At 45.8% G+C, this 21,925-nt stretch overlaps 1 protein-coding gene across 1 annotated transcript in view; it reads left to right on the forward strand.

Moving 5' to 3' along the window:
- LOC142749916 (prenylcysteine oxidase 1-like) overlaps positions 1–21,925 on the forward strand; it is a 45,118-nt gene that overhangs the window by 18,361 nt on the left and 4,832 nt on the right. The window contains exons 2-4 of the mRNA XM_075858510.1: positions 16,387–16,593; positions 18,013–18,187; positions 20,347–20,558. Coding sequence (XP_075714625.1) covers positions 16,387–16,593; positions 18,013–18,187; positions 20,347–20,558 — 594 coding nt within the window. The remainder of the gene's footprint in view (positions 1–16,386; positions 16,594–18,012; positions 18,188–20,346; positions 20,559–21,925) is intronic.

Consider the following 21,925-nt stretch of genomic DNA (forward strand, 5'->3'; position numbering starts at 1 on the left):
TTTGTGCTGCTCTCCATTTGCCTCGAGTTTCTCTTCCTGAATGGCCTTATGTTCCTCCCCCACGTCCGCGATCACACAGGCGTGGTCGCTCTCCTGCATCTCCTATGGGGCGTCATGGTGGTCGTCATGCTGAACCGGTTCGATTCCTTCCGGATGTCTCCTCTGCGGTCTGCTGTTGGACTTTATTTTTTGCATTAATCATATAAGGCTGTTGTCTGCTGTGTTCAAATGTAGAGAATGCCGCCTGTTTTTTTTCCTTTGTTCTACGTGGATACTTCTGGATAACAGGTTGGCCACTTGCTGGTGGCGGATTGCTGCCGATGGGCTATAGGATCTACTTCAACGTGAATGTTTATTTTTTATTTTATTTGCCTGTATGTACAATTATGCTGACAATGAATGTATTTAGGGTGGTTCTTTGTTGGGGTTTCTCTATGTTCCTGACTATGCCATATGTCATTTGTCGTTTATCTTTGGATATAATCCCAAATACCTTAGTTTCTTTTCCTTTTTTATTTTTATATCTCTATTTAGCTATGTTTCATCTTATTGCTGGGCTGAGGGGTGCGGGGTGCTGGCTAGACCTTGTCCTGACACTTCTCCTCTTAGGGACTCACTGGTTGTATCCGGTGTATATTGGATTGTTTCTCCTTGATTAGATTAAGGAGTGGGTGATCGTTCGCCCGTTTGTTTGTCTTTGTTGTTGTGGTTTCACTTCCTTGTTTGTCTTGTCTTTTTCTTCGCTGCTTTAGTGAATATTATTGGCTTGACTATTCTGAGTGCGGTGGAGATGGCATAGTCGAAAGTCTGTACCTTTTTTTTTTTTAAATCAATCGAATTTTATTAACACGAACAATAAGACATTGACAGTCATACATCATTTGTATCAACATCATATACAATAATTCCAGCATGACAGAAAGAAAGAACCCAACATTCCCCCCCCCCAACCCCAGCACAGCCCCCAACAGTATCTCTAACAGTAACACTTGATACATAAAAGAAAACCGTTCCATTAGCAATATCCCTCCTCACCCCCCATCTGCTCTGAAAGTGACCATTGCTGTTCCCTTAGAGGACTTGCATCCGTATTCTGCTCAGTTCAGAGGACACCACCCCAGGACAGGCCAACCATCTGCCCCACTGCTTATCAAATTTCTTCTCATTGCCCCTTTTCGCAAATATTTTATACTCCATCAGAATGTTATGATTTAGCATTCCCACAATTTCCCTCTGCACGGGTGGTTCCGCGTCCAGCCAATGTTTAGCAATACACTTCCTAGTCTGATATAAAATTTTTGCAATTGCCAGACCTTCCATCCTGTCACACTCCAATTCTCCCACCCACCCCAGCAGCAAGACCTTGGGATCTGCCGCCAATGCCAGACCATATACCTGTTTTATCAGTTCCAATATCTCCCCCATAAGGTCCGCAAGGCCCCACACGTCCAGAACATGTGATATGTCTGCCTTCTCCTCTGTACACCTAGGACATTTAGCATCTGGTCTGACACCCATCTGTTTTAACACCCACGGGGTGCGGTACACTCGATGTATCAAGAAAAGTTGGGATCTCCTCTGCGCCCAGACTGAGAGAAAGATGGCACGATGACGCTAATATCTCCTCCCACTCCTCTTTGGGCAAGGGATCAATATCCCGTTCCCATTTCACCCTCACCAGCTCCATCGGATCTCCCAGGTGTTTGGATAACAAGCTCTTGTATGCCATCGAGATCAGACCTTTAGACGTGTCCACCCTAACCACATAGTCTAGGACCCCTAGAGCACATACCGTCAGATCCACCACAGGCACCTGCGCCTGTAGGGCATGACGTATCTGTAAGATAGAACATGCTGTGTTCCAGTTGGAATTGGTCTTTCAACTGTTGAAAGGACCGTAGTATGGTATCATCATACAGGTGATGTAGTCGCCCGACCCCTGCCGTTTCCCATTTTTGCATGCCCTCCAATTGATACAATTCCCACAGAACCGGATTATGCCATATGGGAGTATATTTAGTACACATTCCTATACCTAAGATCTGTTTGCATTGCCACCAGACTTTGTGTATCAGGAGCAATGTTGGTTTAGTACTCGCCAATCTCTTGTAGGTATGCGCTTCCAGCCCCTCCAGCGGGTTAAAACCTCCCCCCATGTATGACAATAAGCGTGCACTAGATCCCCATTTCTCTGCATCCTCCCATCCTTTAAAATGTTGGCTCTGAGCAGCCAAATAATATATCCAAGCATTCGGCAGAGCAACACCCCCTTCATCTTTTGGCAATTGCAATTTCTCCAATTTTATTCTTGGAACCCCTTTTTTCCAGACCAGATCCCTAAAGAGATTATGCATTCGTCTAAACCAGTGTTTGGGTATCCATACTGGGGAATTATGGAGAATGTACAGTATTTGGGGCATAAGAATCATCTTGATTAGGTTAGGTCTATTCCAGGTCTCCACCTTATTTTTAACCTTGGGCAGCAGTGGCAGAACATTTAAGGTCATATAGTCGTGAACCAGAGACGTCACCTTAACCCCTTAAGTATGTAAACTCTGTTACTACTGGAACCCGGGGTCCCACTCCAGTGTCCACAATATTGACCAGGTCAAGTGGCATAAGAGCTGACTTGTACCAGTTAATATTTAATCCCGAAAATACGCCAAAACTTGTGATTGTGTCCAGTACTACCGTCAGAGTGTTTTCAGTGTCTGTCAGATATATCAAAATATCATCCGCATATAGAGAGATTTTTTTCCTCCAATTCCCCATATTGCAAGCCTCGTATGCGCTCCTCCTGTTGTATGAGACACGCTAATGGCTCCACCGCCAGAGCAAACGGCAAAGGTGATAATGGGCACCCCTGGCGCGTTCCCCTAGCCAACGAAAACTTTCCAGACAGTGCTCCATTCACCTGTATGCGGGCCGTAGGGGCCACGTACAGCAACTGCACCCATTTCACAAAGTTAGGGCCAAAACCCATCTTCCCCAGAACCTTCCATAAATACCCCCATTCTACACAGTCGAACGCTTTTGCGGCATCTAACGTTAGCACAGCTCTCCCCTCAGGGACGTCCGGTACTGCCTGAAGATTAAGGAATAACCTCCTAAGATTCACAGCCGTTGATTTGGATGGCATGAACCCCGATTGGTCTTCATGCACAACCTGCTGTACCACCTTATTTAACCGTAGCGCTAAAACCTTTGCCAAAATCTTAACATCCGACGTCAGCAGAGATATCGGTCTGTAGGATTCCGGAAATTGGCTATCTTTCCCCTCCTTAGGTAGTACCACTATCGTTGCTTCGTATAGGGAGTCTGGTAATTTGCCTCTTTCAAAGCTGTCCAGCAAAGTGGTTAGAAATTGTGGAGCTAATTCCGTCCCATACTCCTTATAAATTTCCCCAGGCAGACCATCTGGACCCGGAGCTTTCTCATTCGCCATATCCCCTATCGCGCTTTCCAACTCCTCCAGGGAAATAGGTGTCTCCAAGCTATCTCTGGCCTCAGAGCCCAAGGTAGGCATACGAATGTGTCCCAGATAATCCTCCAGTTGCTGTGTAGTGTAATGCGCTCTTGAGGGATAAAGGTCAGTATAGAACTGTTTAAACACTTGCAAAATTTGCCCCGTGTCTGTCTCCACCCTCCCCCCCCCCACTTCCCCATGAGGCCATGAATGAAGTTATTACCCCTTTGTGGCTGTGCCATCCTAGCAATTAACCTCCCAGCAGTCTCCCCTTCTTCATAGTATTTCTGCTTAAGGAATAGTCGTTTTATTATCAGCCGTCACTAATTGGTGACTTTTCAACAGCATCTGAGCCTCAACCCAGTGACTAAGTGTGTCCTCTGAACCCTCTTCCACGTGTCTCCCTTCTGTTTCTGCCACCCGTTCCCTCAGACTGTCCCCCAATTGCCGAGACTTCGTTTTTATCCATTTAATATACTGAATGAAGACTCCTCTCAGCCATGCCTTCATAGCGTCCCATAAAACCCCTTGCGGTACCGACTCCGCATTAAAATTGAAATATTCCCTTATCAGGTCTCGTATCTCCTTGCCATCCAGCAATTTCAACCAAAACGCATTCAGCTTCCAATTTCCAAAACTCCTGACAGGCCGTTCACCCATTTCCATCGTCACCGCCACAGGAGAGTGGTCCGACAACGCCCTCTGTAAATATTCTATTTGCGCAACATACGGCACTGCTGATGCTGAGCATACAATCAAATGGATATGAGAAAGAGACTGAAACGTGGACGAGGCACATGAGTACTGGCGCACCTCTGGGTGTTTATCCCTCCAAACATCCTGTAATCCCATTTCCACAATTAACCTCCCAAATGCTGTCATCTCCACCCCTTGTCCCCCCCCTCCCCTATGAAATCTATCCAGCCCCTCAGACATCACCGCATTAAAGTCCCCCATCAGGGGTAACGGTACCTCAGGCCACATGGAAAGATTTTCCGTAACTTTTTTAAGTACAGTGCTAGAATAAGGAGGAGGGATGTACAGTACCACTAAAATGCATTCCCAATGATATATGGTGCAATGCACTCCCACATACCTCCCCTCCCCATCAGAGAAAGAGTGACAAACAAAGGGAAGACTCCTATGTATCAGCAGACTCACCCCCCTAGAATAAGTTGTATGGAAGGAGTGAAAACCATGTGCGATCCACACTCTATGTAGCAAGGACACCGAATCTTTAGTCAAATGCGTTTCTTGCAACCCCACAATCAGGGCACTTTGTTGTTTAACACAGTCTAAAATCGCCTGGGGTTTCCTGGGTTCCCGTATTCCCCGGACATTCCAGGATTAACATTTAACCGACCCCATCGGGCATCATAACATAGAGAAATCTGCCACTAAGCCAGACTACTTCAACCGAGATACTGAGCTGTGCACCCCCTCCCCCTACCCCCTCAACAAAACCTCCCCTCCGAAAAGGGTCAGAGCGACATGTACTGTCCCTCCTATCCAACCGAAGCACACATGAGTGTGAACGTGTGACATGCCTTAAAGGCACCTGCAACCTGACAATGTAACTTTCTCACCACTTTCAGTAAGTGGTGACTCCCACTGCTATGTATAGGTGATAAACAATCCTACACAATCCGCAGATATTACAGAAACATTAGTCACCCAGTAGTTATCCCATAATACCATTTCCATCAAGTACGGCAGCTTTTTAAAGGAGATCACCCTGCTGAGCACGAGTTAAGGGTGCTCGCACACATGAAAACAGCAGAACATAATGTAGGATACTACAGTCCCGCAAAAGACAGCATGGCTCCGAACTTCACCGCCTACGCGGGCTTTCACGCATCCTCCTCTCCAGCCGATCTCCGCAGTCGACTCTCGTTGCAGTCCAACCATCTGGCAGCCTCCCGTGGGGTCTCAAAGAATGAAGCCGTCCCAAACGCAACTACTCGCAATTTAGCCGGATACATCATAGAATATTGAATGTTCAGGTCTCTCAGACGTTTTTTAACATCCCAGTATTGCAACCACTTTTTCTGCACTTCCGCAGAGAAATCCGGAAAAAAGGACACTTTAACGCCATTAATGGAGATATCTTGCCGCTCCCTTGCCTTCCGCAATATCCGATCTCTATCCTTATAATGCAGCAGCTTCACTAGTACCGGTCTCGGGGGTCTCCCCGGCGGTCCCGGTCTTGTAGGTACTCTGTGTGCCCTCTCGACAGCATATAAAGGAGACAATTCCTCCCGGCCAAACTGTTCCAGCAGCCATTTTTCAAAGAACTCCTCAGAGTTAGTGCCTTCCACTTTTTCAGGCACTCCAACCAGGCGCACGTTGTTTCTGCGTAGCCGATTCTCTAAATCATCCGCCTTAGCCTGCAGGGCCACCACCGCCAATGAATGTGACTGTACATCACGTCGGAGCTCTGGAATAACATCTTCGACCTCAGACACTCTCCCCTCAATAACTGTTGTACGCTCGGCCACTTTCTGTAAATCATTTCTCAAAAGTAAAATGTCCTCCTTCAGGCCTCCCATCTGCCCAGTCAGCATGGATAAAATTGAGGAGTTCTGCTTCACTGCTGCAAGTATGTCCATGAGGGACGGCTCCTGCACCTTTTCTTTCCTGTGATGCGTTCTGCCACCATCATTATGTCTTTCCCGCCGCTGACCACCCAGCTCTGCTCCTCTTCACTCACCGTGTCCTCCTCCAGCACAGAGTATCGTGAGCCATAAGCCAGGCTGCCTGTCTTTCCACTGCTAGCCCCAGGTGTCCTGCTTGCTGCCGAACTGCTCACACAGGGTGTTCGTGCAAATCTCTCCAGCCAGTCTGCTGCTTCAGAGCGCATGTGTCTGCTCCGGCAGTCTTTCTCCTCAGCGCCATCTTGGATTCCCGGCCCCGGACTCGCAGGCGGCGTTTTTTGCTTCTTTGAGCGGGTCATTGCAGCCGAGCCGATCGGTACCGTCTCCTCCAGCTTCACAGCCCTCAAGTCGGTAAGTATTACCCGTGTAAGTTAGGGATAAACGTGATTTTCAGGATGGGCACAGCAGGAGCCCCAGCCACACACGTCTGCTTACATCTGCTGCTAGGCCACGCCCCGAAGTCTGTACCTTTTAATGTTAGAGGGCTTAAAGAGGCTCTGTCACCAGATTTTCAAACCCCTATCTCCTATTGCAGCAGATCGGCGCTGCAATGTAGATAACAGTAACGTTTTTTGTTTTTTTTAAACGAGCATTTTTGGCCAAGTTACTGTATAACATGCACATGCAGGTACATATCTTGTTCTTACAAGAGACTCATTTTCATGTGGGCCATACACCACAGTTTACTAATCGCTATTATCCAGTTTGGTTCCACAGTGCCAACCCGGAATCCAAGTCCAAGGGTGCTAGTATTTTTGTATACACAAATCGCTTTCTCATAAAACCATAGATGTCCTTGTTGACCCGGGTGGTCGGTATGTTTTTCTTAAACTGTCCATTAGGAATAAGGTCTTCACTTTGGCTAATTTCTACCTTCCTAATCAGGATCAGGCTCGGGTGTGCGGATTGTTTCTGAGAAAATTAGAGGAGTTTTCGGAGGGTGTTTTAATTGTGGGAGGTGATTTCAATTTGACATTTGATTCCAGACTTGTCACCTCCTCGGGCAGGTCTGCTGTTCCTAAGTCACAATTGGCGGCCTTGAAGACTACGATGCACTCCATGCAATTGATTGACGTGTGGAGGATTCTCCATCCTCAGGTACGAGAGTATACTTATTTCTCCCCCTTACACAATATGTACAGTCGATTAGATGCCTTTCTTGTTAGCCACCACTTGCTTACCTGGTACCCTACGTCTGAGGTGGGTCCTATGTTTTGTTCGGATCATGCTCCAGTCTTTTTGTCACTTACCTTTCCTAATTCAGTGCCCAATTTCCAGTCTTGGAAAATTAATGACAATCTATTGCGCGACGCGGTATGTGTGTCAGCTCTTAAGGAAACGCTTAACGTTCTTTTTTATGTACACGCGCGTGACTCTACTCCTCTACCACTCCAGTGGGAGGCATTGAAGTGTGTGGTTAGAAGTGTCCTAATACAGCAGGGGACATGATTAAAGCGGGAAAAAGGGGTAGCTATTGCGCGGCTCCTTGCTCAGATACGGGATTTAGAATCCTGTCATAAACGCATTCCTTCCTCACAGGTTTTTTCGGAACTTACTACAGCGAGAGAATCGTTTCGTTCTCTGCTAGACCAGTCGCATGCTAGGTTTCGGGATCGGATGTGGAAGCATTCTTACGAATTTGCAGACAAATGTGGCAGGTCCTTGGCAAGGATTTTACATCCCCGTACACAAGCGTCCTACATTCCTAAAATTACATCTCCCAATGGCGGTGAGGTTCATGATCCGGTCGGCATCACTGACTGTTTCAGACCATATTACTCTACCTTGTATAATCTCAAAGGACGTTTTCATAATATGCAGGCTGATGTGTTACGGTTCAAAATTGACCATTCTGTACATGACACTGCTGTGCCGTCTTTTGGGGGATGGGGAGGCTTTGGGACTTGAGGAGGATTTTTTTGGAATCGGAAGTGCAGTGTGCAATTGGGGACTCTCCCTTGGGCAAAAGTCCAGGACCTTATGGACCAGATCAACTTGTCTTTTTGCGCCTCAGTCCCTCGAGGCTCATATTACCTTTTTACCAAAACCGGGTAAGGATCCAACGACATGCGAAAAAACTTCTGGCCCATCTCGTTGATTAATGTAGATGTGAAGCTCTTTGTGAAATGTATTCCCTCTCGCCTCTCACCGTTATTGCCTGTCTTGGTCATGGATGATTAGGTGGGGTTTGTACGTGATGGAGAAGCTCGGGATATTACTAACAAGACCCTTTTTTAACATATTGCCAGGCACGCAAGATACCGATGTGTTTACTTTCGGTTGATGCCGAAAAGGCTTTTGATAGGGTGCACTGGGTGTTTCTCCGTAGTGTCTTGACTCAGGTTGGACTTGGCACCACTATGGTGGATAGGATTATGGCATTATACCACGGGCCTCGAGTTCGAGTTAATGGTCTTTTGTCTGACTGTCTGCCTATTACAAATGGTACGAGACGGGGGTGCCCACTCTCGCCTCTGTTATATGTTTTGGTCATGGAACACCTGGCTGTGGCACTGCGGAATAACCCTAGCATCAATGGCATTTGTGTTGGTGCACAGCATCACAAATTAGCACTCTACGCTGATGATCTTCTCGTGTACATCACGACTCCTATGATTTCCTTGCCATCTTTGACTGGAGAGTTTGAGCGATTTGGTCATTTGAGTAATTTTAAAGTTAATTACTCTAAATCGGAGGGGTTGAATATATTTCTAGACGCTCCTCTTGCTGCTCATCCTACTCAGTTTTTCCCGTTTAAGTGGCAATCCACGTCCTTAAAATACTTAGGGATACATATCCCCACACATTTGTCTGATTTGTTTGCCTTGAATTACACACCTGTCCTACAGCGTACCTTACGGGCGTTGGTGGCGTATGGAGGGAGTCACATGTCGTGGTTTGGGCGTATTAACGCTGTTAAAATGGATATATTGCCCAAATTTCTGTACGTATTTCAGACTGTCCCTATTGTGGTGCCAGCGGTTTTCTTCCAGACCTTACATAGGGCCATAACTAAATTTGTGTGGGGCTCCTTTAAGCCTCACATTAGATTTTCTGTCCTTAGCCGGCCGAAAGTGGAGGTGGTCGATGGTTTGCCGGACTTTAAACGCTACCATCAAGCTGCGATCCTCATGAGATTGGTGGACTGGTTCCGCTCAGATGCGGGTAAGCAATGGGTGCGCATTGAGAAAGGTATGTCCTCTCTTACATTGTCCTCTTTGCCTTGGTTGACTGGCTCCCAGCGACCAACTTCTTCTCTGCCTTTCCTCACACGTCAGTTTCTTGTAGTATGGGAGCGGATCATTGGTACTCTGGCCCTTGCTCACCGTCCGGGTCCTTTTGACTCCTCTTTTTGATAACTCTTCCCTCCCTCCGCCGGTGGGTGTGGACACATTCCTCTGTTGGGGGAGACAGGACGGCGGATATTTGGCTCAGACCCTTATACCTGATGGTGCAATTTTGTCGCTTACTGCTGTCTCTGAGGCCTGCCCGGGGAGACGATCAATATGGTGGTCCTATTTTCAGCTGCGTTGTTATCTCTCTTCCATGGGTGATTGTCTTGTGTTGCTACAGGATAAGACTCCTTTGGAACATTATCTGTCCTTGACTTCTGCTCCTTCTCATATGCTATCCTATTTACATGGGATCCTCCGACCTGGTTACTCTTAGGCCTGATTTACACGAGCGTGTGCGTTTTGCGCGCGCAAAAAACGCTGCGTTTTGCATGCGCAAAAGGCACTTGACAGCTCCGTGTGTCATCCGTGTATGATGCGCGGCTGCGTGATTTTCGCGCAGCCGCCATCATAGAGATGAGGCTAGTCGACGTCAGTCACTGTCCATGGTGCTGAAAGAGTTAACTGATCGGCAGTAACTCTTTCAGCACCCTCGACAGTGCATTCCGATCACCATATCGAGTAACCTGTTTAAAAAAAAAGAGGTTCGTACTTACCGAGAACTTCCCGGCCGTTGCCTTGGTGACGCGTCCTTGGTGACGCGCCTCTCTTGACATCTGGCCCCACCTCCCTGGATGACGCGGCAGTCCATGTGACCGCTGCAGCCTGTGCTAGGCTTGTGATTGGCTGCAGCCGTCACTTGGACTGAATTGTCATCCCGGGAGGTCAGACTGGAGGAAGAAGCCGGGAGTTCTCGGTAAGTCAGAACTTTTTTTTTATTTACACGTTCACGTATATTGTAATCGGAAGTCACTGTCCAGGGTGCTGAACCAGTTTAACTCTTTCAGCACCCTGCACAGTGACTGTCTCCTGCCGGGTTCGGTCAAAACGAGTTCGGCCGAACCCGGTAAGGTTCGTTTCGCTCATGTCTAAGACACTCCGTTCGGATGTTTGTAAACAGAAAAGCATGTGGTGCTTTTCTGTTTACATTCAGTTTGACAGCTCTTGCGCGAATCACGCAGTTCGCACGGAAGTGCTTCCGTGCGGCATGCGTGGTTTTCACGCACCCATTGACTTCAATGGGTGCGTGATGCGCGAAAAACGCACGATTATAGAACATGTCGTGAGTTTTACGCAACGCACTCGCGCTGCGCAAAATTCACGCATCGTCTGCACTGCCCCATAGAGTAATATAGGTGCGTACGACACGCGTGAAAAGCACGCGCGACGCACGTGCGTATATTACGCTCGTGTAAATGAGGCCTTATTCTCAGTTGACATTCACCACAGCTTGGGATGACGAAATGGGGATTCGACACTCTGAGGAGGATTGGGGGACTTCTTTCTTCTTGGCTCATAAGTTGCCGACTTCTTGTTTTGCTCCGGAGAAAAACTATAAAATACTTACCGGATGGTACCATTGTCCTCCCTTTTTACATAGGATATTTACTGATGTGTCTGCTGATTGTTGGAAGTGTGGGGAGGCTCCTGGAACTATGTTGCATATTAGGTGGGATTGCCCTAAGCTCCGTCCCTTTGGGGAAAATTTTTTGATCTCGGAAACAAGCTTTTTGACACTTTGAACGTTCCTACATCGCCTTCTATTGGATTGCTTTCCATGGTTCCTGGATCATTCCCACACCTCAAAAAGGGTGTGTTTAGGCATTTTCTGACTGGAGCTAGAACTGTAATCCCACGTCACTGGAAGTCCAGTACTGTGCCTTCTTTACAGGAATGGGTAACTGAAATGAATGGGATTATGAGAATGGAGAAGTTGATGTCTGCTGATCGGGGTAAATCAGAGATCTTTGTTCAAACTTGGTCAGTGTGGTCCGGATTTCGGGGTTGGTCTGCCTCTCTGGTTGGATGGCCTCTTTTGAACACTCATATCGCCAATTTTGTGTGCTTTTGTCCATTTGTGTTTCCCTCTGTTGTCTTGTGTTTGTGTAACTTTGTGTTGAAATTAACACTTAAAAATGTCATTACTGCTTGTTTTTTGGGACTGGTTTCCCTACATATTGCACTACTTTTGCTTTGGTTATTGTGCTGTTACTTGCCATAAGATATGATTATTTCCTTCCTTTTTATGTTTGATTGGGAGGCTACCTCCTACCATTGTTCTTATGTCTCTAACATTTTCTACAGATTGAATTTATTGCACTGCGTGCAAACTTTTGAGATTTCGTGAGATGTTTTATATGCTCTGTTTTTATATTCTAATATAGGTAATAAGGATATGTTAAAAGGGTATTCCCAGAATGGACCATTATCACCTCCTATCCACAGGATAGGTCATAAGTGCCTGATTGCTGAGAGCTCCTACACTGAGGATAACTTTGAATGGAGTAGCGGTAGAGCATATACAGTGCCTCTCCAATCAAAGTCTATGGGACTGACGGAGACAGCGGAGTACAGCGTTTGGCGGTTTCCGTCAGTTTAATAAACAATGAATGGAGCGGCAGGGAGCATCCTTGTCCTCCGCTCCATTGAAGCTCCTCCTCACTACAGGGGTGCAGTGAGGAGGAATGGGGGTTTTTGAAACTCCTGTTCTAGTGATCGGTGCAGGTCCCAGTGGTGGGGCACCCAGCGATGGGACAATTATGACATATTCTCTGGACAGATGATAATTGGCCATTCTGAAATACACCTGTCAGTATTTGGATCTTGGTTGTTGTCATCTTCAAAGTAAATAGAATCTGGAAATGTTAACACCTTAACGACCACCAGTACGCCTTTTCACGCCGGCCGTTAAGGGTACTTATGCCAGAGCGCCGCCTTTTCACGGCGCTCTGACATAAGCCTGGCACATGTGTCCTGTGCCGGCTAAAGTGGGTGTCCGGTGGTCTGCAGACAGCCGGACACCTGCACTAATGGGCGGGATCGATTTCAACATTGATCTCATCCGTTTAACCCCTTAGATGTGGCGCTCAATAGTGAACGCCGCATCCAAGTGCTTTTGGAGGGAGGGTGCTCATTCTCTCACCCTATCGGCACCCTGCAATTGCAATCGCAGGGTGCCAATGGCTTCTATGGCAGCTGGAAGCCTAACAAAGGCCCCCAGGTCTGCCTGTAGTGGATGCCTGCTAGGCCATGCTTGAGGCATGACCAGGGGCGTAGCTAAAGGCTCATGGGCCCGGGTGAAAGAATTCAGCTTGGGCCCCCATACCACTCCCCAACACCACCATCATCATCAGACCCCTGTGTGCGCCTATGCCCAGACGCCTTGCCCAACAGCCCCCATAGTATAATGCTCCCATAGCTGCCCCCACCGTATAATGCCCCATAACGTATCAGCCCCCCATACAGTATAATTCACCCATATCAGACCCCATTCAGTATAATGCCCCACATCTTATCAGCCCCCATGCCATATCTGCCCCCCATGCAGTATAATGCCCCCCCCACAATATCAGCCCCCCATACAGTATAATGCCCCCATATGTGCATAATAAAAAAATAGCATAAATGCTTAACTATCCCCCTTCCCACGTCGGGTGGAGGATCCTTCGCCTCCTCCGGTCTGTGCTATGAATGACTCAGCGCAGACAGGCGCGATGATATCGCTACATCCCGCCTGCCTGCGTCGAGCCGCTCAGGGCACAGTGAATGCTGGATCAAGGAGATGTCCGCTCCTTGCTCCAGGATTGAATGGAACCGGGACCTCGGTGAGTGACTCGCGACCCCCCGGAGGTCTTCACACGATCCCCCAGGGGGACGCGACCCACAGTGTAGGGATGTCATGATAACAAAATTTGGACTTCGATACCGATACTTCATTTACAGTAATAAAAATAAAAAGTTCTTTCGTTTTCTAATGTGAGGCGCGAGGTGTGATGCTGAATTTTGAATGTGCCTCACATTAATAGTAATTTAATTCCGTCATGTTTCTCAGTCATAATGGGTTAATGTGTAAGGAACATGATGGGGTTAATTACTATTAATGTGAGGCACGTGGAGGTTAAATTAATCATCGCACCTCGTGCCCCACAATAAGTGATAGAAAGCAGTTTTTATTTTATTTGTTTACAGCGTACACATCACAAATAATGCAAAAAAATAGTTGTGCAGGTTATTACGGCCGCGCCAATACCCAATATGTGTATATTTTATGTGTTGAGACTTATTTTAATGTTTATTGTAAAAAAGGTGTATTTTTTTAAATTTAACATTACTTTGTTTTTACTTTATTTTTAAACTTTAATATACTGGCATATATCAGATATGTGCCAGTACATTAGCCTGTGCACTGATAGTACACAGGCAGTTGTTAGGACATACCTAAGTATGCCCTAACAGGAAATATGGTAAGACAGCCCTGGGGTCCTTCAATGGACCCTGGGCTGTCTGCCCATATATGGTATGGCCCTCGATCGCGTCACAGGAATTCCCTGTGACACGATCCAGGGGCATCCCCCCTTTTCATATTCCCCTGAATGCTGCAGTCCGCTGTGATTGCAGCATTCAGGGGAATAGCGGCGGAGATGAGAGGCTTCACTGATCTCCGCCAGCAGGGCTGCGGCTGTGTAATACAGCCATTGACCCGCTCCTGACAGTAAGTGCGCACGCGGTCAGCATGAGGAGATGCGGCCGGCGCTGCACTAATGAGCGGCGGTTCAGGCACTGAAGACAGAACATGGGGGTGTTTTGTAGCGCGCCCGCCATGTTCTGTCTTCAGTGCCGCAGATCATTAGTGCAGCGCTGTCCGCATCGCATCATCCTGACAGCGCGCACATGTCAGGACTCAGGAGCGGGGCAGTGACTGTGTTACACAGCCGCAGCCCCGCTCTCATAGTCATGTGTTACTATACTGTATTGTGTTGGATTTTGCGGTGGAGAGAGGAGGACGGGCTGTGATTTAACGGGCCCCCCCCCTCTCCACCGCAAACAGCACAATGCAACACAATACATTACAAGGCATCACAATACATTACAATACATTACAATACATTACAACACAACACAGACTGCAGCTTACCTGGAGTCCTCCGCACCGACTCTTCCACTCCACTGTCCGGAAGACGTGTCACGTGACAACACGGTCACATGGTACACTAAGTGTACCATGTGACCGTAACCAGGAAGTGCCGGCTTTACGGCACAGAAGATTTTTTTTGGAAGCATACAGTATGGCAACGGGGGCCCGTGGGCCCCCCAGGCTTAGGGGCCCGGTCGCAAGTGCGACCGCTGCTACCCCTATAGCTACGCCACTGGGCATGACCTAGCAGGTGCCTGTCAGTTTTACACTGACAGTGAATTATAAAAGCGATCAGAAGATCGCACAGTGAAGTCCCCTAGTTGGACTAAAAAGAAAGTTATCAAAAAGTTTAATAAAGTTAATAATAAATAAATAAAAATCCCAAATAAAAAAAATTCAAAACCCACTTTTTCCCTTATAAAATACTTTAATATGAAAAAAAAGAAAAACATTACACATATTTGGTATCGCCGCGTCTCTAAAGACCCCACCTATAAATCGATTACGTTATTTAACCTGCACGGTGAACGGCGTAAAAAATAAAATAAAAAACAATGCCAGAATTGCTGTTTTCTATTCATCCTGCCTTCAAAAAAATGTGATAAAAAGTGATCAAAAAGTCGCATGTACTCCAAAATAGTACCAATAAAAACTAGAAGTCCCGCAAAAAACAATTTTTAAAAAAAAAATGTTTTTACTGTGTAAAAGTAGCAAAACATACAAAATCTATATAAATTTGTTATCACCACAATCGTAATGACACGCTGAATAAAGTTATTAGGTTATTTATACCACACCGTAAACGGCATAAATCTAAGACGCTAAAAAGTGTGGCGAAATTTATGTTTTTTTTTTCCATTACCCACACAAAAAAAGTTAAAAGTTAATCAATAAATTATATGTACCCCAAAAATACAACTTGTCCCGCAAAAACAAGACCTTATACAACTATGTCGACGAAAAAGTAAAAAAGTTATAGCTCTTGGAATGCGACGATGGAAAAACGCAAAAAATAGCTTGGTCATTAAGGTTTATAATAGGCCGGCCATTAAGGGGTTAAAGCAAGGTGTATACTATGGTTGTGATGTGTTAAGAGGCAGTGAGGACTATGTGTTCAGGCAAGCACAGGTCAGCATTTCGCATGTGGAGGCAAAATAATTTATCTTTCCTTTGTCCCATACTTTAGTGCTGCCACCAGTCAATGCTCTTTTTCTGTATAGCTTGCAGGAGGAAGTACAGGTAATTGGAGTGTCATGCTTCTCTTCTTCCTCCATTGCATTGTGAGAGAGGAGCACCCCTGCAATCGTATAAGATGATCTCGGAGATCAGGGTGCTCTATGATCTCTCATTGGCAATTAGGGTATGTTCACACAGAGTGTTTTCTGCCGTTTTTCGGCCCATAAACGTCCCGAAAAACGTCTGAAAGATCGGAAGCAGAATACCTTCAAACATCTACCCATTGATTTCAATTGGAAAAACGCCGTTCTGTTCCCACGGGCCGTTTTTTTCGCGGCCGTTTTTCAAAACGGCCACATAAAAAAACGGCTGGGAAAAAGAAGTGCATGTCACTTCTTCAGCCGTTTTTGGAGCCGTTTTTCATAGACTCATAAAAAGAGCTAAAAAAAAAGGGCTGCAAAAAAAACGCAGCGAAAATCGCGAGTGGCTTAAACATCTGAAAATCAGGAGCTATTTTCCCTTGAAAACCGCTCCGTTTTTTCAGACGTTTTTGAGTTTGTGTGTGTACATACCCTAACACAGCACAGGGTGACCGGGCCTCTTGCTATATGATAGAATATCAGCTTCTATGTTTTTGAATGTTTCCACCCTTTGCACCAAGCTTATTTTTGAGCATTTTGATATTATAATGATGTTAATCTAACATTACTATGTCATTTCTAGCGATTGTGGGAGCTGGAATTGGAGGCACCTCTGCAGCGTATTTCCTACGTCAGAAGTTTGGGAAGGATGTCCGGATTGACATATTTGAGAAGGGAGTTGTGGGCGGTCGACTTTCTACTGTGGAGGTGGATGGAAATCACTATGAGGCTGGGGGGTCCATTATCCACCCTCTGAATCTCCACATGAAAGCTTTTGTTAAGGATCTAGGTAGGTGTTCTTTGATTTTTTTTGGGGGGGGGGGGGACTTTAGGAAAAGGAGTCTGCCCTGGTTTTACTATGACAACACTTGTGGCCCTTGCCCGCAGTGTTGTCAGAGGGATATTTTGTACATCCACACTGCAGTGTTCACATTATAAATTATTTGAATGGCAGAAATTACGATAATGTGGCTGGTGATTTGGATGTGTAGATTATCCCTAAGGCCCAATCACACGGCGGTAGATTTCCTCCGTAATTGCGGACCGTAATTACGGTCCCATTCATTTCTATTGACCACAGACACATTCCCGTATATTTGCAGGAAAGTATCTGGGCCGTAGAAAGCCTCCTATCTTTTGCTATTTACAGACCGTGCTCCCATACTTTATATGGGAACACGGGCCAAAAATGCAGGTGGCTGTCCACGGCCGCCATCGGTCGGCCGTGATCATAATCACAGACTGTGATAACGGGCACGGCAGTGTGCATGAGGCCTGAGACAATGCTGAACCACCAGAGAACTGGGACAGAAGTGTAGTCATAGGCATACCAGGGCGGAGCCACTTCTCACACAGGGCCTGTTACATTGGTAAAGATACAAGAGAAAAGTAAGTTAAAAATAAGTTTTCAATTTTTTAAATATATTAAATAGACTTTCATATGCCATTTTTGGTTGAGAGTTCCCCTTTATTGCTTTTAGGGTATGTTCACACGAGGGCGTCCGTTACGGCTGAAATTACGGGGATTTTTCAGCCTGAAAACATCCCCGTAATTTCAGCCGTACCGGCATGTGCAGGCGCTTGAACGCCGTGTCCATTACGGCCGTAATTAGCGCTGCTATTCATTGGAGTCAATGAATAACGGCTCCAATTACGGCCAAAGAAGTGACAGGTCACTTCTTTGGCGCGGGCGTCTATTTACGCGCCATCATTTGACAGCGGCGCGTAAATATACGCCTCGTGTGAACAGACAAACGTCTGCCCATTGCTTTCAATGGGCAGATGTTTGTCAGCGCTATTGAGGCTCTATTTTCAGACGTAATTCGGGGCAAAAACGCCCGAATTACGTCCGTAAATAGGCCGTGTGAACATACCCTTAGTGTCAGTTCACACCGTTTTTTGGTGCTGATTTTGATGCGGAATCAGCGCCATAAAACAGCCCAAATCGCCCACCAATCGGTGTGCTCTTCTCCGAGTGGTCTCCGCCCCTGACCTCCCATTAAAATCAACGGGAGGCAGAAAAAATCTGTAGCGTAATAAAACGCTGCCAACTTAAAATCTGCTTCTAAGGAATTTTAAGGCACATTTTTTTCTGCCTGTCAAAAAACTCAGTGTGAACTAGGCCGTAATGGTAAAAGTTTTATATATTCGTATATCATGTAATATAGGTGGCAGGATGATTTATACATGAACATTCATTGTATTACAGGCCTTACTGCTCTATCACTCCCCAAAAATCAGCTTGGAGTTTACAATGGGGATGAGTTTGTTTTTCAAGAAAGTGAATGTTTCTTGATGAATATAATTAATAAAGTCTGGAAATATGGGATGAATTTCCTGCGTTTAAGCATGTGGGTCGAAGACATTCTGGAAAAATTCATGAGGTATGTGGTAATAATTTGTTTCATTTTTCTTTACCTGTACTTAATGAAATGTATACTTAGGGGCTTAATTATTATGCCAAGCGCGTACATTGCATGGTGGCAGCCACTGCGTCTACTATGGGGCCCATGGAGAGGGCAGCTGCAGCTCTGGTTGGTCCCATTGAACCCTCTGCAGATATTGTCAAACAAGAGGAGGTTCATACATTTTCTATTACAAGGGATGAAAGGGAAAGAATGTGGGGAGGGGTAATGCATTATTATTATTCTTGCTATGGTGCCTTTATGTAAGTCAATGGCATATACTAAATTACATGTGAAATATATTTAAAAAAAATTCTAATAGACTTTATTTTTCAATTTCTGAAAATTTTCAAGATCTTGGCTGGCTAGTAAACATTCTAGGTTAGAGGTTGCAGACATTTCCTGACTCATTCCTGCTTTCACACAGCTGAGATTTTGTTACAGGGTACTAGTGTAAGCCGTCCTCCGTGAACTAAACACAGTAGCTGGACAAATCTCATGTCATGGGCTCCAGGGGAATTGCTCTTATTGATACACTGTCAATGCAGCTAAATCAGCTGCAGTTTATTACAATGAGAGGTTTTCATCCTCTAAATATAACCACAAATGTTTTTATCCAGTGTCAGCAAGCAGAGATTGTGAAAATGGCAAGCTAACGAGTCCTGGCAATAGGAAATCTGGACATTTTGAGATAAGATATGTTGACATATTTGTCATGGTCATTAGAAGTTAAACATTAGTTGGCATTAATAGGGATGAAAAGAGGGTCAGACCCTTCGGACTCATGCACTCGGCCGATGTCAGCGTGCCAGACTTCATAGATTCTTGTGAAATCATAGTCTGGGGAGGTGTATTGGCCGATAAAAGATAAGCATTCGAGCCAAGCAAAGCCCCCGATTCAGAAGAAATCCGGAAGGTTTGGTAAGATCAACCCATCTACTAACATGTCCGCATTTCGCTTCTCTATGACCTCACAGACAACACAGACTCACATTTGCAGCAATATGTTAAGCCAATAGCACAGCATTTTTTTAAATGACCAAAATGGCTGAGAATAATCTATCTGCAGCGAGCTCTATCGGGGGCACTATCTACAAGGGGCTCTGAGGGGCATTATCTACAGGGGGCTCTATGATGGGCACTATCTACAGAGGGCTCTATATGGGGCACTATCTACAGGAGGCACTGTATTTGTGTGTGTGTGTGTGTGTGTGTGTGTGTGTGTGTGTGTGTGTGGTGCTTCACTTTACAGTGTTTGACACAATTGTGTACAGGGGCACAGTGTATGGTACGATTATATTCAGGAACGTAGTGTATGGTGCGATCATATTTAGGGCCATAGTTTTTGGCACCATGAGCATTTTATCTTTGTTTATAGGTGCGGAAATGTTGGAATTGTGAGCAGTCGTAGACATCTGAGTGGCAAATTCTGCAGAAAATAGTCATGGCTGGCAAAAGTCGTATTAAGGTCTGGGCCTGATGGAGAAGAAAAAAGAAAAAGAATTCGAGAAGTTGTTACCTGTGAGTCATTGAATTTATAGAGAATATGTCACCTTTCCTGACATGTCTGTTATAGGAAAACCTTGAATTCCACAAAAAGTCTTTGTGTAGCCCAGGACTTATAGACAGAAAGGTGTTATCATTCCCCATGTCAGGAGGATGCGTCCCTACACAGCGTGATGCTGTCAGTAGTGGTTGGAGACTGTCAGTATGTAGGGACACAGCCCTTCTGACAAGGGGAATTGAAACACCTATTTGTCAATGCCCACACAAAAAGGTTGTGTTAACTATAGACACGGCGCAGCAGGGTGATGGTGGAGAAGCCCAAGTTTGGGGAACAGCCCAGGGCCTATGGTCTACTTAATCTGCCACTGATTGTTTGACAGTACATCATATGGGGGGCAGCAACAGAAGGTAGCGCACATGGCACCACCCAACGTAAGCCCTTCTCTGGTTTCATACTTGACTTGTCATTGCACCTTGCCTTGTCAATGAAATGTGTAAATTGCAGATGTTTCATTCTGTGATTGTCATAAAGTTTTATTCTTATGACATTAAATGCATTATATAGTTTTTGCACATAGTACATGTATAGAATTTATGGAGAGATCATTAACATATTTCGTTGTTATTGGCAGGATCTACCAGTATCAGAGATTTGACTATTCATTCTCCAGTATGGAATCCATGTTTCATGCTTTGGGAGGTAAAGACTTCTCATCCAAGCTGAACACAACCCTCAGTGAAGCTATGCAGAATTATGGCTTCTCTCAGAAGTTCATTGATGATATTGTGACTCCAACTATGAGAATCAACTACGGGCAAGGGGTGGAAGTAAACAGCTTTGTTGGTGAGCGTTACTTTCAAACTTGCTGTGTTTTTATTTCAGAACCTCCTAACAACCTCTCGGGCATTGGTTTACTCGCACCTTAGATGATGCCAGACCATATCTAGGTAAAATATCTCAAAGTTCCTTCTATGCCAAAAAGTAAATATGGAGAGAGCAGAAAAGAACCAGTAGGTCCATCTAGTCTTACCTTGTTTGCTTTATTGCAAAATATCTGTACTCAAAGGGGCATAATGGTTATGTCTAAACCTTTAACAATAGAAATTAATAGAACTGTTTCAAAGCAGTAGTCTATGTATAATTTTGCAAACATTTTTATTGCTTTGATGCATTTAAAATAAAAAAAAATGAAGCAACCCTACAATTAGTATTGAGTAACAATATTCCACTGTTTTGTACACCGCTCCTGTGCAGATCTATGTGTTTTCGTGGTTACAGACTACACACAAACTCTGTGTAGCATGATTCTGCAGTCATGTGCAGGGGCGTAGTAAAGGCTCATGTGCCCGGGTGCAAGAATTCAGCTTTGCCCCCCCCCCAACACCACCATCACCAGACCCCTGCGCGCGCCATTGCCCAGCCGCCTTGCCCAACAGCCCCCATAGTATAATGCCCCCACACAGTATAATGCCCCATAACTGCCCCATACAGTATAATGCCCCCCATAACTGCCCTATACCGTGTAATGCTCCTCAATATCAGCCCCCACAGTATAATGTCCCACATAGCTGCCCCATACAGTATAGTGCCCCCATACAGTATAACGCCCCATATCAGCTCCCCATACAGTATAATGCCCCCATATCCGCTCCCCATACAGTATAATGCCCCACCATGTCAGCCCCCATACAGTATAATGCCCCCCATATCCGCTCCCCATACAGTATAATGCCCAGATATCAGGTCCCCATACAGTATAGTGCCCCGATATCAGCTCCCCATGCAGTATAATGCCCCCATATCAGCCCAGCATACAGTATAATGCCCCCCCATATCAGCTCCCTATACAGTATAATGCCCCCCCATATCAGCTCCCTATACAGTATAATGCCCCCCCACATCAGCTCTCCATACAGTATAATGCTCCCATATCAGCTCTCCATACAGTATAATGCCCCCATGTCCGCTCTCCATACAGTATAATGCCCCCATATCGGCTCCCATGCAGTATAATACCCCCCGACATATCAGCCCCCCCATACAGTATAATGCCCCCATATGTGCATAATAGAAAAATAACATAATTACTTACCTATCCCCGTTCCCACGCCAGGTGGAGGATCCTTCTCCTCCTCCAGTCTGTGCTATGAGTGACTTGGCGCAGACAGATGTAGCGACATCATCGCGCCTGCCTGCGTCGAGCCGCTCAG

Source organism: Rhinoderma darwinii, chromosome 3 (assembly GCF_050947455.1).
Source record: "Rhinoderma darwinii isolate aRhiDar2 chromosome 3, aRhiDar2.hap1, whole genome shotgun sequence".
Classification (NCBI taxonomy): domain Eukaryota; kingdom Metazoa; phylum Chordata; class Amphibia; order Anura; family Rhinodermatidae; genus Rhinoderma; species Rhinoderma darwinii.